Source organism: Xylocopa sonorina, chromosome 5 (genome assembly GCF_050948175.1).
Source record: "Xylocopa sonorina isolate GNS202 chromosome 5, iyXylSono1_principal, whole genome shotgun sequence".
Lineage (NCBI taxonomy): Eukaryota > Metazoa > Arthropoda > Insecta > Hymenoptera > Apidae > Xylocopa > Xylocopa sonorina.
Genome location: NC_135197.1, coordinates 4,920,338 through 4,934,693, shown reverse-complemented (window position 1 = coordinate 4,934,693; position 14,356 = coordinate 4,920,338). Strand labels below are relative to the sequence as shown.

At 33.7% G+C, this 14,356-nt stretch overlaps 2 protein-coding genes and 1 long non-coding RNA gene across 9 annotated transcripts; 2 read left to right on the top strand and 1 right to left on the bottom strand.

Moving 5' to 3' along the window:
* Nucleotides 1-154: 154 nt before the first annotated feature.
* LOC143423586 (uncharacterized) lies at nucleotides 155-2,393 on the top strand. The gene is made up of 2 exons (XR_013101839.1): nucleotides 155-282; nucleotides 2,203-2,393. It is a non-coding gene; the product is annotated as an uncharacterized LOC143423586 (long non-coding RNA).
* On the bottom strand, nucleotides 2,361-4,203 carry Rab2 (RAS oncogene family member Rab2). The gene is made up of 4 exons (XM_076895017.1): nucleotides 4,036-4,203; nucleotides 3,293-3,432; nucleotides 2,800-3,156; nucleotides 2,361-2,715 (listed from the first exon to the last, which is right to left on the bottom strand). Exons 1-4 carry the CDS (start codon nucleotides 4,079-4,081, stop codon nucleotides 2,614-2,616), a joined length of 645 nt encoding a protein of 214 aa, XP_076751132.1. The 5' UTR covers nucleotides 4,082-4,203; the 3' UTR covers nucleotides 2,361-2,613.
* Nucleotides 4,204-4,895: 692 nt separating this feature from the next.
* Abl (tyrosine-protein kinase Abl) lies at nucleotides 4,896-13,705 on the top strand. Of its 7 annotated transcripts, none has more exons than XR_013101887.1 (17): nucleotides 4,896-5,301; nucleotides 6,045-6,198; nucleotides 6,276-6,385; nucleotides 6,484-6,782; nucleotides 6,868-7,009; nucleotides 7,126-7,256; nucleotides 7,335-7,597; nucleotides 7,820-7,991; nucleotides 8,069-8,324; nucleotides 8,415-8,537; nucleotides 8,695-8,830; nucleotides 9,058-9,185; nucleotides 9,610-9,821; nucleotides 9,900-10,966; nucleotides 11,113-11,616; nucleotides 11,686-11,755; nucleotides 11,867-12,004. XR_013101887.1 is itself a non-coding variant. In XM_076896026.1 (16 exons), the coding sequence occupies exons 1-16, from the start codon at nucleotides 5,175-5,177 to the stop codon at nucleotides 12,369-12,371; spliced, it is 4,326 nt and encodes a 1,441-aa protein (XP_076752141.1). In that variant the 5' UTR covers nucleotides 4,896-5,174; the 3' UTR covers nucleotides 12,372-13,705. The 7 variants fall into 7 exon arrangements, 5 of the variants coding, with proteins under 5 accessions (XP_076752141.1, XP_076752142.1, XP_076752144.1 ...); XR_013101886.1 differs by having other exon boundaries at nucleotides 11,686-11,758; nucleotides 11,869-12,003; XM_076896026.1 differs by lacking the exon at nucleotides 11,686-11,755 and having other exon boundaries at nucleotides 6,048-6,198; nucleotides 11,867-13,705.
* The last annotated feature ends 651 nt before the right edge of the window (nucleotides 13,706-14,356 follow it).

The following is a 14,356-nucleotide window of genomic DNA, read 5'->3' as shown; positions in this document are numbered from 1 at the left end:
TGTCTTTGAAAAGTGCGGTAAATGACGAATCAATTATTCAAACGGATTCGCATCAATGAAAAAATATCAAAACTGCATCGATACGTAACAACACAGATTCAGCGATACGATATCAGATACGACGGATAAGCATCGAAGATAATAGTGGAGGAACTAAGTAAAAATGCAAGCGTTAGCGATAAACGAATCGAAATTCGTACTAAATACGAAACAAATATGTGCTTCCCGTCCGCGCGTACGGTAGAATACAGTGAATCACTTGGAATATAGCAATAGGAGTAGGTATGTAGCGTGCATTCAGTATCAAACCGCTATTTCGAGCGCTCTTCCAATGGCGTAGCTGACTTGTGAAACTTGCTGGCGCGTAAACTCACTTTTAAAGTATCCTTATCTTTTACATACTGTACTTATATTTAACGACGCGTTGAATTGTACCCTTTTTATTATCTCATCTTCTTTCTCTCCTCCCTGGTATCATTATCACTTAATTATTTGTGCATTACTTATCTCCTTCCGGTATAACGCTCCCAATCTTCTCTCTTTCAAGTTCTGTCAAAACATAGCGATGACATTCTCACCAAATTCATTTCAAATGACTTCAAAATCCCTAGCAAATCAGGAGAATTAAACGTTTAACATAATTGTTTAACATTTTTCTCTGTATAATTCATAAACGAGCATTATATTTTGATGTATCGCGATTAATTATATCGAACCCATTCAATATACATTTATTTGAATTATTATATTTGAACAAAGCTTTCTATAATATCTATCGATTATTCGATCGATTTTTTAATATCGCTTTAATATTCAAATATTCAAATTTTTCTACTTAGTCCTTGTATTTATTAGGTATTCTCACCAGTTTATCCAAGCTTCTTTTATACGATTAATACAATAAATAATAATCCTCAAAAAATAATCAAACTTTTTAAAAAATTATTAGATATTAGAAACATGCGTGTACATTTTATTTTCAAATTAATTACAATTTTAATTATTGTAGTTAAATTAGGAAAAAAAAAAAAATAAACTCAAGCTTATAATTTGTTATAGTTTTGATTTCATGTAACACCATACAGAATACAAAATCACTTTGTTGGACACATATTTGGAATAAAATAAAATATGTGATATGCATATATATATTTAAATCAAAAAAATGTCAAATTTTTATTACAGATAGACAATGATAATCATGCATTTACAACGTTTGATAATTGTCACTAATAAATAATGTTTCTTCAAGCCGACATACATATTTTAATTTTAACGATACTTCAGTACAATATAATGTTAAATGGGTGTAAAAATTAGATGGATATTAGGGTAATGTGCTTTCATTTTTACATCCATTTGACATGAAAAACTACATATGATTATGTTTATTATATACTTTAAAGCATCGTAAAATATCTTAAGAAAATTTCCCCCTTTTTTTTAAATATTGTTTGCAATAATAGCTTAGACTTAAAAATCTTCTGCACATATATACTATATATAGTTAAAAATATACTTAGATTCAAAAGAAAAGTGTACGTTGTGTATCCTATTTACTTTTAGATGTGTATAAGCAGACAAAAAATACATGTTGGTATTTTTTTACCTGCTTGATTGGTATTACTATTTGTGGCTATAAATAGAAAATTTATATATTTAGTGGATATTAATATACTCAACAGTTTACTCAAATATAAACTTATAAAAATGTGTCTTAATTTACATGCTATAACTAGAATACTATACTCCGAAAAGTATACCAAAACTAACAATACCAATCATAGTTAGTGAACTAATATTTGTTGGTTAGATAGGCCTCACACTAAAATTGATTTATATGATTTATATATATTCGTCATTTCATACATTGATACATACATATACATGGTGTCGCCTTAGGTAGTCAAGTGTAAATCATATCTTTGACAAATCACTTCGATTCATATATACCAACTATGATCCATTACTAAATGAAATTTCAAAGATTAGTGTGCACAATACATATAATATACAATGTGAACAAATATAAAATATTAAATAGAAGTGCCTATCCTCTCCCGCTTGATCAATTTCCAATATGTAATCAATTTTTTCCTCAAAATATTTTTCAATATTATCATTATAATTAAATGGCTTTTAACTGTAAATAAATAAAAATCTAATATCATATTGCATTAATTAATATTTACTTTCTTCTAGAGCATTTGAAAATAATATTAATTGTATATACTAAAAGCTTTAACTACTTCCTGTGAATATAATTGAAAAACTAACACCACTATGTTGTTATAGAGGAATCAAATATACAAAGCATATAAAAAACAATACGTAAAAATAATAAATTTACATCAGCCAGAATCTGTAAATTAAAACTTTATTAAGTTTCATGATTTAAGCAATATATAACATTTTCCCTTATAATACTCCTATTCGGTATGTATGTATACGTTTGTTTTAAATAAATACACCAATAGTCACTTGTTACCTCGTAATGCGACACGCGCAAAAAAATATACAAAGAAATTGATTGAGATTAAAATGAGGAACAGGAGTGAAAAGATCAATTTAAATTGGAGAGGGATGAAGCGGTGGACAGGCAACCCCCAGCCCCTAGCAGCACCCACCACCTTGCGTGTTTCCTTGACCACCAGTACCTGCTAAACCGCTAGGACTCGCTGGTGAATGTTGTGGTCCAATCTTAATACCATTTGCCTAGACATTCATTGTTTGAAATTTATTTGTTAGCAACATTGAAGAAAAATAATTATATTTAAGTTGTAACAGCTTCGTTGTTACCTCATTATTTATGTCGAATACACCTTCCTGAATTTTTTCATAAATTACTTTTGCTGTATTGATAAATGCATCTTCAACATTTATCGCTGTCTTTGCACTGGTTTCCATAAAAACGAGTCCATGTTCTCTTGCAAATGCCTCACCTTCTTCTCTCCTCACTTCCCTTCTATTATCCAGATCACTTTTATTACCAATTAACATAATCACCATATTGGAATTCGAATGTTGTCTTGCATCCTCTAGCCAAGTTGTTAAATGATTGAATGTTTCTCTACGTGTAATATCATATACTAATAAAGCTCCTGCTGCACCTCGGTAATATGATCGTGTAATTGAACGAAATGCTTCTTGCCCTGCCTATAAATTCAGTATAATTGTATTGCTTTATCATTATTTCTTTAAAGTTATTATCATAAGACTAATTTATACGTATTTATGAATAATATTAATATGTTGATAAGTATATAAATTTTTATAAATAATAAATAATTACAGTATCCCAAATTTGGAGCTTGATTGGTTTTCCATCAATTGTAATCATACGAGCACCAAACTCAACACCTATTGTTAGATCATGAACAGGTTGAAATCTCTTATCCGTAAATTGAAGGAGAAGGCAAGATTTTCCAACCCCTAATTAAAAAAACAAATGTTTCCATAAGAGTAAAGGTCGACGAATAATGCACAGGTATGTATATTAGTTCTTTAGAAATGAAAATGCACGATCAAATTACATATAACATTGAAATATACTTATTGTTCATCTGTACTTAACTGTTGAAATTTTACACGGTATTAATAAACAAGTACAAGGATAAATCGTGTTTACGCTATGAACAGTATTAATGTAAACATAAAGTAAAACATTAACATTGTAAAAGTGATATTTATAACGGGTTCGCAATTATTATTCCTAATGCTTCAATGTTTAGTAATTAATAGGCGAAATCTGTCCTTAAGGTAAATAAACGAATGCGACATCTTTTAGAATGACAACGTTATTATGCAAAAGAAGCTGTGCACGAATTATACAACAAAAGAAATATTTAAGTTGTAATACTAATAAATATTGGAACGGAACTGTGCGCGTTATGATTTCTCCAACAGTTGTAAAGTTTGCGAACCGAAAATATTGTCGTCCAAAGAAACGAAAACAATGGGTCCTGTCACGGTCGACGTAGTAGAGAATGTAAGAACCATGTAACGTTCGCTTTCTCAGAGGCATTAACTGATTACCTGTATCTCCAATGATGATGTACTTGAACAGGTAAGCGTACGACATTTTTCAAAATCACGTAGCAAATAAAGATATCTACACAAGACGCGGATATATTAGAAAACAGAACTTCACTTTTTTGACTGTCTTATCTCTTCTGCTTCAGCATGACGTCACTAAATCGCTTCGGCAATTCTCGGGATTTTTCGTATTATTCGTAATAAGTTCGGGTTTCCGATATCGCGCTGCCGTCGCTTCAGTCATCGACGTATCTCGCAAGCGTTGGCCGTGTTCCAAAACTGCGGCACATTCTGACTAAATCTCATAGATATGTTACTAAGATACGTTTTATATGTGATCACGATATCGCAAAGTACAATCCTATATATTTAATATAAATAAAATATCCATCGCACATCTATATCCTTGATGATTACACGATGATGATTTTACCGTATCTTATGTTTTAGTACGTTTAGTACGTTTAACTACATCATAGAGAAATATTACTAAACTTTATAAATAACTTCTTCTCGTTAATTCCTCATTTAACAATAGAAAAGATAACACGGTATACAGATAAATTATCTCCTGAAAAAACAGGATGCAGTAGTAAATTTGCAAGAGAACTTTTATTGAGAATAATGTGTAATTACGTCTCTGTTTAATAGCAACGTCTGTGCATAAATTGTGCTCGCATATCGGCTATTTCTTCTAATAAATGTGGATATTTGCGAGGAAATAAAATGAAAAAAAGAAACAAATAACAAAGAACCTTAGAGTTCGGATGATGTTATCGGGCAACAAAGTTGTTGGCCAATGAAATCTTTGTTCAAGAAATTGATTCTCCAATGAGGACCCAGAAACGACTCTGGTGGTAAGTAAAAGTAGTAAACAGTACGGTGCGAATCGAGCTATCGTCGACGTCGAAGCTGTCAAACATGGCGAGAATGTCGATCTTGAGTGTTGGTCAAAAATGTGAATAGAAGGTTCGCGTTGCGGTGAGATTCGTGAATCTCGGGTGTTCTCGTCGTCGGCAGAGGCCGGCGAGAGATGCGATCGGGAGTTAGACTGTCAGGCCGAAAGTGAATGTGCCGAGTGAACGGCCCCGGCGGTTTTGCGGCCGGGATTAATCTAAGGGCATGCCAATTCGGGAACTATGGGTGCTCAACAGACTAAGGAAAGAATTGTTCCTGCTGGCTCTGCTGCGCGACAGACACGCAAACAGCCAAGGAATCTTAAGGAGTCCCGTCTTGTCGGCTCCAATATATTTACGGAGCACAGCGGTAATTCCTTCTCTTATTTTCCTACTCTCTCGCTTTTTATCTTCTATTTCTTTCTTACTTCCGCCCCTTTTTTCACATCTCTCCCTCACACTTTCGTCCCCTCTCTCCTTCAGATTCTCTCTTACGCTCGTGCATTTTACTTGCCCTGTAACAGAGATCACGAATATAAAAATTTACGAGAAATAAAACAAAATGTTACGAGTAATGACACGCGAGAAACACTAAGTTAAAGCCCCTAATTTGGGTTATATAATTAATACATGTACATGCACGTACGTGTATTTATACAATAAATTTTCTGAATTACATTAATGGCTGATTGTTAATATTTTAATATAATACCGATGCCGTGACTGTTAAATTACTTACTACCCAAAATTAGTTCTTAAATATTACACTAGATGTTCTTTCTACCACAGCTTATTTGCATCGTGCATCCTGTTTCTGTAGTTATCTGTATAATTTAATAACTCAAATCATGGTTATTAAATTATGCTTATGAATATAATCTATATATGGTTCATGTATAAGCATGTAATAATAAAAAAAATAAATTAATACTTTCAGTAAGCACTGCTTTCTCGAAACAATATATTAACATATATTTTACCGTAAAATGAATAATAAATTTTTTTAAAAGACAAAATGCAGCAGATGACAGTATTAATGTTAAATTTTATTAATTAAGTTTCTTACATTAATTTGTAGTCATATGCATACAACAGTATTATGATGTTGTGCAGAAGCTCTTTTACAAAGCAGACCGCTACCTCACATTCCGGCATTACCAGATGGTGATCCTCCAAATGGGTCCAGCATTCAACCAATTTCACAACAATTGAATATTCAGCAACATACTGGTGTTTCTTCAGCCGGTCTCTTAGAAGCCGCAAACAGGTAAATTTTATGTTCCCGATTAAATTCAATATTTCCTTATATATAAGCCTCGTGTATAATTTAAATGTGCGCTTCAGGTGGACTAGTAAGGAAAATCTATTGGCACAGGAAGAAGATGATCCTCAACTATTTGTTGCTCTATATGATTTTCAAGCAGGTGGAGAAAATCAGCTCAGTCTTAAAAAAGGTAATTATTTTGTATAAATGGATAAGTAAAAAGATGTTACATAATCGTATCTACTAAAATAGAATGTATATCATGCATTATCAATTATTTAAATACAGGGGAGCAAGTTCGTATTTTAAGTTACAACAAGAGTGGAGAGTGGTGTGAAGCTCATTCAAGCACTGGTCAAGTAGGATGGGTTCCTTCAAATTATGTCACCCCAGTAAATTCTCTAGAAAAACATTCTTGGTATCATGGAAGGATATCCAGAAATGCTGCAGAGTATCTTCTAAGCTCTGGTATCAATGGTAGTTTTCTGGTTCGTGAATCAGAAAGCAGTCCAGGTCAACGCAGTATTTCTTTGCGGTATGAGGGTAGAGTTTATCACTATAGGATTAATGAAGATAGTGAAGGAAAGGTATACTTTTATGTACTTATATGATAACAATAAAGTGATATACTGTAAGATATAAATTTAATACTATGGAATATTAACATTTTAGATGTTTGTCACAACTGACAGCAAATTTAACACTCTGGCAGAATTAGTTCATCATCATTCAATGCTTGCTGATGGTCTAATCACACAATTACTTTATCCTGCACCAAAGCACAATAAACCTACTGTTTTCCCACTTAGTCCAGGTAAGTAAAAAAAATTGAAACTTGAAAAATAATTTTTTTATATACATAAGATTCCAATTAATAGTTTAACATATTATTTGCAGTTATTGAGGTTCATTGAAATTATTGTGTTTTAGAACCTGATGAATGGGAAATTAATAGGACAGATATAGTTATGAGACATAAATTAGGTGGAGGACAATATGGAGACGTCTATGAAGCTGTATGGAAGAGGTACAATATGACTGTTGCTGTAAAAACATTGAAGGTCTGTTTCTTGCCATGTATATACATCATTTTTTATTATTTTCTTAAAAAAGCATAGAAGTATATATACATTTTATAGGAGGATACAATGGCTTTGAAAGATTTTCTGGAAGAAGCTGCAATTATGAAGGAGATGAAACATAGGAATCTAGTTCAGTTACTAGGTGTATGTACTCGAGAGCCGCCTTTTTACATCATCACAGAGTTTATGAGTAAAGGGAACCTGTTAGACTATTTACGAAACGAAAGTAAGCATCAAATCAATGCTGTTGTTTTGATGCACATGGCCACACAGATTGCCAGTGGAATGAGTTACTTGGAAAGCAGGAATTTTATTCACAGGTATTATTTTTTAATACTTTAACATAAATGCATATTGTATAAAAGTCAAAAATTTTTCTATGTTTTTTAAACTATATCTACTGGCTTTAAACTTATCAACACAGAATTAACGGATGTAATGCACAAAAAATATATTTAATTAGTTGGAAGAAATATTTTAAGTTTTTTTGTACTCTTTTCTTGAGAAATGGACTCATATTCACACTGCGATTTTCGAAACAGAGATCTAGCGGCTCGAAACTGCTTAGTGGGTGAAAATCATCTGGTGAAGGTTGCAGACTTCGGCTTAGCCCGATTGATGAGAGACGACACGTATACAGCTCACGCTGGAGCGAAGTTCCCAATAAAATGGACTGCTCCAGAGGGATTAGCGTATAATAAATTTTCTACAAAGGTTAAATAAAATCATTCTTTCATAACACATTATTTTAAAACATATGCGTACATATTTATTCATTTTGCGTTTTATAGTCTGATGTATGGGCATTTGGCATTTTACTTTGGGAAATAGCAACTTATGGAATGTCCCCATATCCTGGTGTCGATTTAACAGATGTCTACCATATGCTAGAAAAAGGTTACAGAATGGAATGTCCCCCTGGGTGTCCACCGAAAGTATATGAATTGATGCGCCAATGTTGGCAGTGGTCTGCTGCCGATCGGCCTACCTTTAAAGAGATTCATCATTCTCTTGAAAATATGTTCCAAGAATCTAGTATTACAGAAGGTAATTTAATCTATGAATTTTTATGTAAATTTTTAAAATAAACATATGTATAATAGTCTGTATAAACGTGTACAAAAATTGCTATTGTAGAAGTCGAAAAACAACTGCAAGGAGGAGGAGAAATTCCCTTGCTTTCATATAAGAAGTCTCAAACTGGTAGTACTGGAAATATTCATGGGCTTGTTCTAGTCTCTGAGCCATTACCTTCTTCAGGTATGTATGTAAGAAGTTTACAATAATATAATTGTTATGTTGAATATTTTGTACATTTTATTAAATTATTTAGAATTATATTAAATTTTATTTTTCCTCATTTAAGTTGTATTTCTTCGGTAACAAATTGATTCATTACTTATTTCATTTTTTACAGATGCTACTAGCTCAGTAACGAAATTGAGCACATTTACAGGTGGTTTGTCAAGTAAGAGCAACAGTAGTATCGTACAAATGAGACGTTCGACAAACAAAAAGGGAAAACAGGCTCCAGCTCCACCAAAACGGACAAGGTATAATAATTATTTTGTTTTACAGTGTGACGAAATCTCGATTATTACATACTTGTTTAATCTTTTAGAGAATTGGTTTCAATAAGAAGTAATAATTCCATTTTTTATCTTTCATATTGTTCATATAGTTTGTTTTCATTAAGTCTTCTTTTCTCGCTAATCGAGATTTCAAGCACCGACAAATATTGATTATATGGTGATACGATAACACAACGATTGGGTAACAGCTTGCTGTCGTCGTGCAGTTCGTTCCGCGACTCTGCCTACCAAGAACAAGATACTCAAAATACTGAAACAAACGCCATGACTCTCGACGATGCCACGGATCTAAATGGTATTGATAAGATTCTCGAAGGTATTTTCATTCTACTTTAATCGAGCGTACTGATACGTGCACGTACTGCTTCAGTTTCCTACCGTAAGCTCTATATTCAGCTTTTTATGCTCGATTCTTTTTGCATCTATGTTTTTTTTTTTTGGTACTTAATTGAAAAATGAAGATTATACAAAATTATTCTAGTGATTTGCAAATACGAGTTCATTTTGACAGTTTCAATTTGTGTTATATTCTTACTATTTTATTTTTATTAATCTAGTATTAACACCAGGAAAATTTCATACAAGGAATGATCTAATCTTTCCAAATTTCTTTCTTTTTTTTAAATATACCGTTTGTATTTCGTTATTCGAGCTTACGGAAATTGTTCGCTCTCAGCGAAAGGACTCTAAGCAGAAAGAGAATATGTACCGGTACGGTTTGTTGTTAAATGGGAACTCAGGTATTGCGCGAGATCTCGCGACGATGGCTCAAGGAACGATTGCTACAGGAGGCTGTGAAATCGACGAGGATGGAGAGGGTTCTCAGGGTACGGCGGAACCTACCTTTATCTCTCAACCTTCAACGTCTCCGGAACCTATACCTGGCATGGCCTGTTCTCAAAAGCAAATTAAGCCAAGACTTTATCTGTTAAAGGAACAATTACCACAAAAGGTAGTTTCCTAGAAGAATTGAAAGTTAAAATGTTCAAAAAAGAATTGCTAATTCATGCCACTTAAATCTAATTTTTAGTTGGTACAAGTGGGTGCATTAGAAGTACAGAATGTAAAGAGAGCTATTAATCGTTATGGCACATTGCCAAAAGGTGCTAGGATCGGCGCGTATCTAGAATCTTTACGTCAAAGTGGAATGCCATCAAATCAAGAGTCTACGACAGTGACTTCTTCCATAGCATCTGGCACGATGGAACAACACGAAGCTTCCATCGATAATTCACAACATAGATCACTTTCTCCTCGTCAAAGCAATTTACGAAGCCAACCCCAAATGACTCGTAGTAATTCTTCGAGCGGGGTTGTTAATACTTATCAACCTCCAAATTCTCCACGTGGTCGGGTAGTATCTGTAAGAAAGAATAATCAATCTGATGGTGTCGGTTTAAGAACTTTCCGGGTTTCAAGTAACTCTAACTTTCGTACTGCGAGTCCATCGAGATCTGTTCAACCGTCATTAGCTGATTTGGAGTTTCCTCCTCCTCCCGCGGATTTGCCTCCACCACCGGACGAAATTTTTTCTGGGCAAGAACAAGCTGACCTTCCACCTCCCATTTCTTGCAGCGAAATTTCTCAAATGAGAAATTCTCCTCTGGCCATAAGAAAAGCTAAGAGTACAGATTGGCGTTCGAAGGAGGACGAAAACGAACAACAGGATGATAGAAACGACGTTAGTAACGTGGAACCATCCGTGAAAGAAGCCTGTTCGAGATTTGGAGTTAATCTGAGACGCAGAGAAGCTCAAGATATGTGTAGAAATACTGATAGTAAGAGGACGGGGTTTAAATCTAGGATAGAAACTATTGAGCCTGCTGCACCACCGGAGGAAGCACCACCGCCACCTCCACCACCTCCGCCGCCAATTTCTACAAATTCGCCCCCTGATAGCTTTGAACGAAAACCTGGAATGAAAGAAATGCTGGAACTGAAACTGATAAATGAAATTAAACAGAGCGCAGAAACGAAGCATGGCTCGACTACGAAAAAAACTGGAGTGACAAGTAGTACTCCGTCTGCTCCTCTGGATCCAGCATCACAGTTATTATCGGAACTTTGTGCTAGTTTTAACATGGATTCTGGACAGAGGTAAATTGTAATGTTTATATACGCAGTATGTAGCGCATCCTGTACCTTTCTTTTTTCCAAATATTTTTTAACAAGATTTTTAAATTATTTCTTTAAAGAATATAATACATGCATGTATATTTTATACATTTTTTTTGTGATGCTAGACAAAATGAGTATGCTGTATCAACTTTAAAAACTAACGAATCAAATCAAGAGCAACAACAGCATCAAATTCATAATGCTCACAAGGATTCGTCGATATCTTCTCCAGTGACTGAGTCTATACTCTCCAGCGGGAATGTCGGCTTTAAATTAAAAAGAGTTGACAAGCGGAGTAATCCACAAAAGGAAGAGACATCTGACGGGCAAATAATCGATTTCAAGGCTAGACTTCGAAAAGTTGAAAATGCGGAAAAGGAGAAATCGTTAGAGGAAAAAAGTACTGTAACTGAACAGTCTTCAGAATCTGAAGAACAACAAGATGACAAACGCAGGAGCACCGGAAGTATCAGTAGTTTAAAGAAGCTTTGGGAGAATAAAGAGTCTTGTGATAGCCAGCCTCATAGTCCAAAACTCAGTGTCAGAGGAAATAGTGGTAAGCAAGAAACTCTTGATCAAACAGAAGATTCACCCGAGGATCACAGCGGAGCCTCAACTCGAAGTCAGAGGTATTTAACAATAATCTTTATTTTCTTTTTTTTTATAATACTTTGTATATATCAATTTCCAAATCGTAGTTCCTTCAATCACTGATAGATGAGCGGCTCAGAAACCAAAGTAAAACTCCAATTTCTGAAAATTTCTCAAGTTTAGTATCAAAGCATATGATCAGTATTTAACTTTATGTTAACTAAACCGATTAACTTTGATTACAACTTGAACATATAAATATTTGAAAACATCGATCGATATTTGTAGTTCTGGTAGCAAAAGTGACACTAGACTGTGGCCACCACCCGAACCAGAGAAACCGGTCGTTCCTGCAAAACCACTAAAGCCACTGTGTTCATCGACAAAACACTTTGGCTCTTCAATCTACGCGACACCAAATTGCACGAAGTCTCAACACGCAGAAGAGGACATAAGTAAACAGATTACAGATTCAAAGACCGCAAAGCAAATCGTGCTGGAGCTTTCGACGTTAATCGAGAGCAGCATATTGAATTTAAAAAGTAGTTCAACGATATCCAGTTGGATCCAGCTATCAGACAAGGTAGGGCTGTTACATGGAATGTGCGCCAATCTCGCGGATAGCGGTATCGCACCGCACGCACGATTTCAGTTTCGCGAACTTCTTGGGAAATTAGAGCTTCAGGCACGACAACTTCGTGCAGCTGGCACTCGAAATGTCGCAGAGAATACAAGACTTCTCATTGACCTCCAAAATACGATAAAAGATGTTGTTAATACCGTGCAAAGATAAAGCAGAGAGATCAACATCAATTTTCTCCGTCACCACTCTTGTTCTCATTCTCATTTTCAACTGGCACAATTTTTAATGCTCGTGCCTGTGTAATCACTCGTGATCGGAAACATTTTGGACTTCTTTGACGAAGACCGTTTCTGAAATTCCGCATCGAGCTCGTTTTGATTTTTTTTTTTAATATTTTGTGCTGAATATGTAAGCAAATTCGTGGTCCTTGTCCTGTTTTATTTTGAGAATCATCTAAAATATTCTTTCTGTGATGAATTTTTTACGAAGTTCTGTGTGGGAATGATTTTTCTGGAGATGACATTTTCGAAGCTTTACTCCTAGAGAGAGTGCACAATAATCAAGAATGTTTAAGAGCAAAGCCTCAAGCCGAGTATGGCCTCAATTAAATATCGGTTTGATGGAAAAGTAAGAAAAACTCTAAAACTGAAGTACTAAATTAAAAAAAAAAGTATATTTCGATTCACGTCAATACATTTCTTAATATAGACTGCGATTAGCTATTTTCGTTCGAGTTTAGGGATATTATTATAATAAAAGTATTATTCTTTTGATATGGAGAAAAAAGACCATATAGTATATATAATTCACTTATATTTTTTATGAATTGAGTTTTACGAAAGAAAGAAATGTATTAATTCTGAAAGGCAAGGTGAATTTAGACGTATAGTAAGTAAATAAGGATCAAATATACTCTGGTTCCTTACATTTTTTGAATAATAGTTTTAAACTGATAGAAAGAGGACGAGTAATCGCAGTTTATCGAGACGAGAGAACGTATATCTACCTTATAAATACAGAAAGAAATACATTTTTGTACACTGGGCACTTGGTTCTTCTTTTTGTACATTATGATTACTTTTACGTCGATCCAGCATATATCTTGTATAAGTGAAGCTCTACGTGAATTATACTCGTCCGCTATACGATAAATGTGGTGATTATAATTGTCGAGTAAATCGTCTCGGTGTTCTTTCATCGAACTTTCTTGCGCCGTGCTTCGTAATATCGTACGCAAAGTCTTAGGCTAGATTATACATCATAAGTGCGAAAACTTTTAAGCGAGTAAGCCATTTTAATGCGTGAGAAGATGTAACAATTTTTGTATTTGTATAGAGTAAGTCGAATAACACATACATAAACACAGGTATGCTTAATGATACAGTAAAACTTTGATTAGACAAACCAATCAGAATACTCTTAAATTGATGGATTTTTCGATTAATCAATCTTTATTTAACTTATTATCCGCGTAATAACAATTTTTGTTCTGTTTCTAATTTGTTCAATATTTCATTTTACTCGTACCTTCTTTTTTTTCTTTGGTTTGAAAGATATTTGTGTGTAACGTTTTGCTTTTAATGTCTGTAAAAGTTGTATCGTTTTGATTATAATGGCTACTGTAGATTTGTTTTTGACACAGTACCTATACTAAGCTTATATTTCTATAGCATATATCTTAAGTATAAAAAAATTAAATACATGACAACTTAAAATGATAATTATATTGATATATCTAATTAGTATTTGAATAATCGAAAGTTCGATCAAGTATTACAATAATCAAAAGTCAGATTTATATACGATCAAATAGTATCAAGGTTTTACTGTACATATTTCTGTAAATCAGCGGGTGTAATTAATCAAATTTCGAAGCGTTTTGTTTTGTCTGCGTAATCGTGCAGACGTTCTTCCATAGAGCGCTAATAGAAAAGGACTCCGGACACTTTTCAAAAAACTTAAAAAAAGCTTCTTCTTCATTTATCATCCCTCCACTACAGTATATTTACGTTTTACTTCATCGTCAATTGTGAGTAAGATGATTGTGATGTTCGGAATCAAATTGCATTTACTATTTCGAGGTTTTTAAATCAGCTTTTGATATGTTATCACCTTTTCGTTACATTCAAACATAATTATTATTTAATTTAATGAAATTATTTCAAACTTTTTTTTAGTTGTCTTCCATTGACAGT

Coding starts and splice junctions, on each gene's coding strand:
- Rab2 (XM_076895017.1), bottom strand. CDS start 4,081: ATGTCGTACGCTTACCTGTTCAAGTACATCATCATTGGAGATACAG. Junction 3,433..4,035: donor CATCATCATTGGAGATACAG/GTAATCAGTTAA, acceptor TTTTTTAATTAG/GGGTTGGAAAATCTTGCCTT. Junction 3,157..3,292: donor AGCTCCAAATTTGGGATACT/GTAATTATTTAT, acceptor CTGAATTTATAG/GCAGGGCAAGAAGCATTTCG.
- Abl (XM_076896024.1), top strand. CDS start 5,175: ATGGGTGCTCAACAGACTAAGGAAAGAATTGTTCCTGCTGGCTCTGCT. Junction 5,302..6,044: donor TATATTTACGGAGCACAGCG/GTAATTCCTTCT, acceptor GATGTTGTGCAG/AAGCTCTTTTACAAAGCAGA. Junction 9,186..9,609: donor TATTGATAAGATTCTCGAAG/GTATTTTCATTC, acceptor ATGGGAACTCAG/GTATTGCGCGAGATCTCGCG.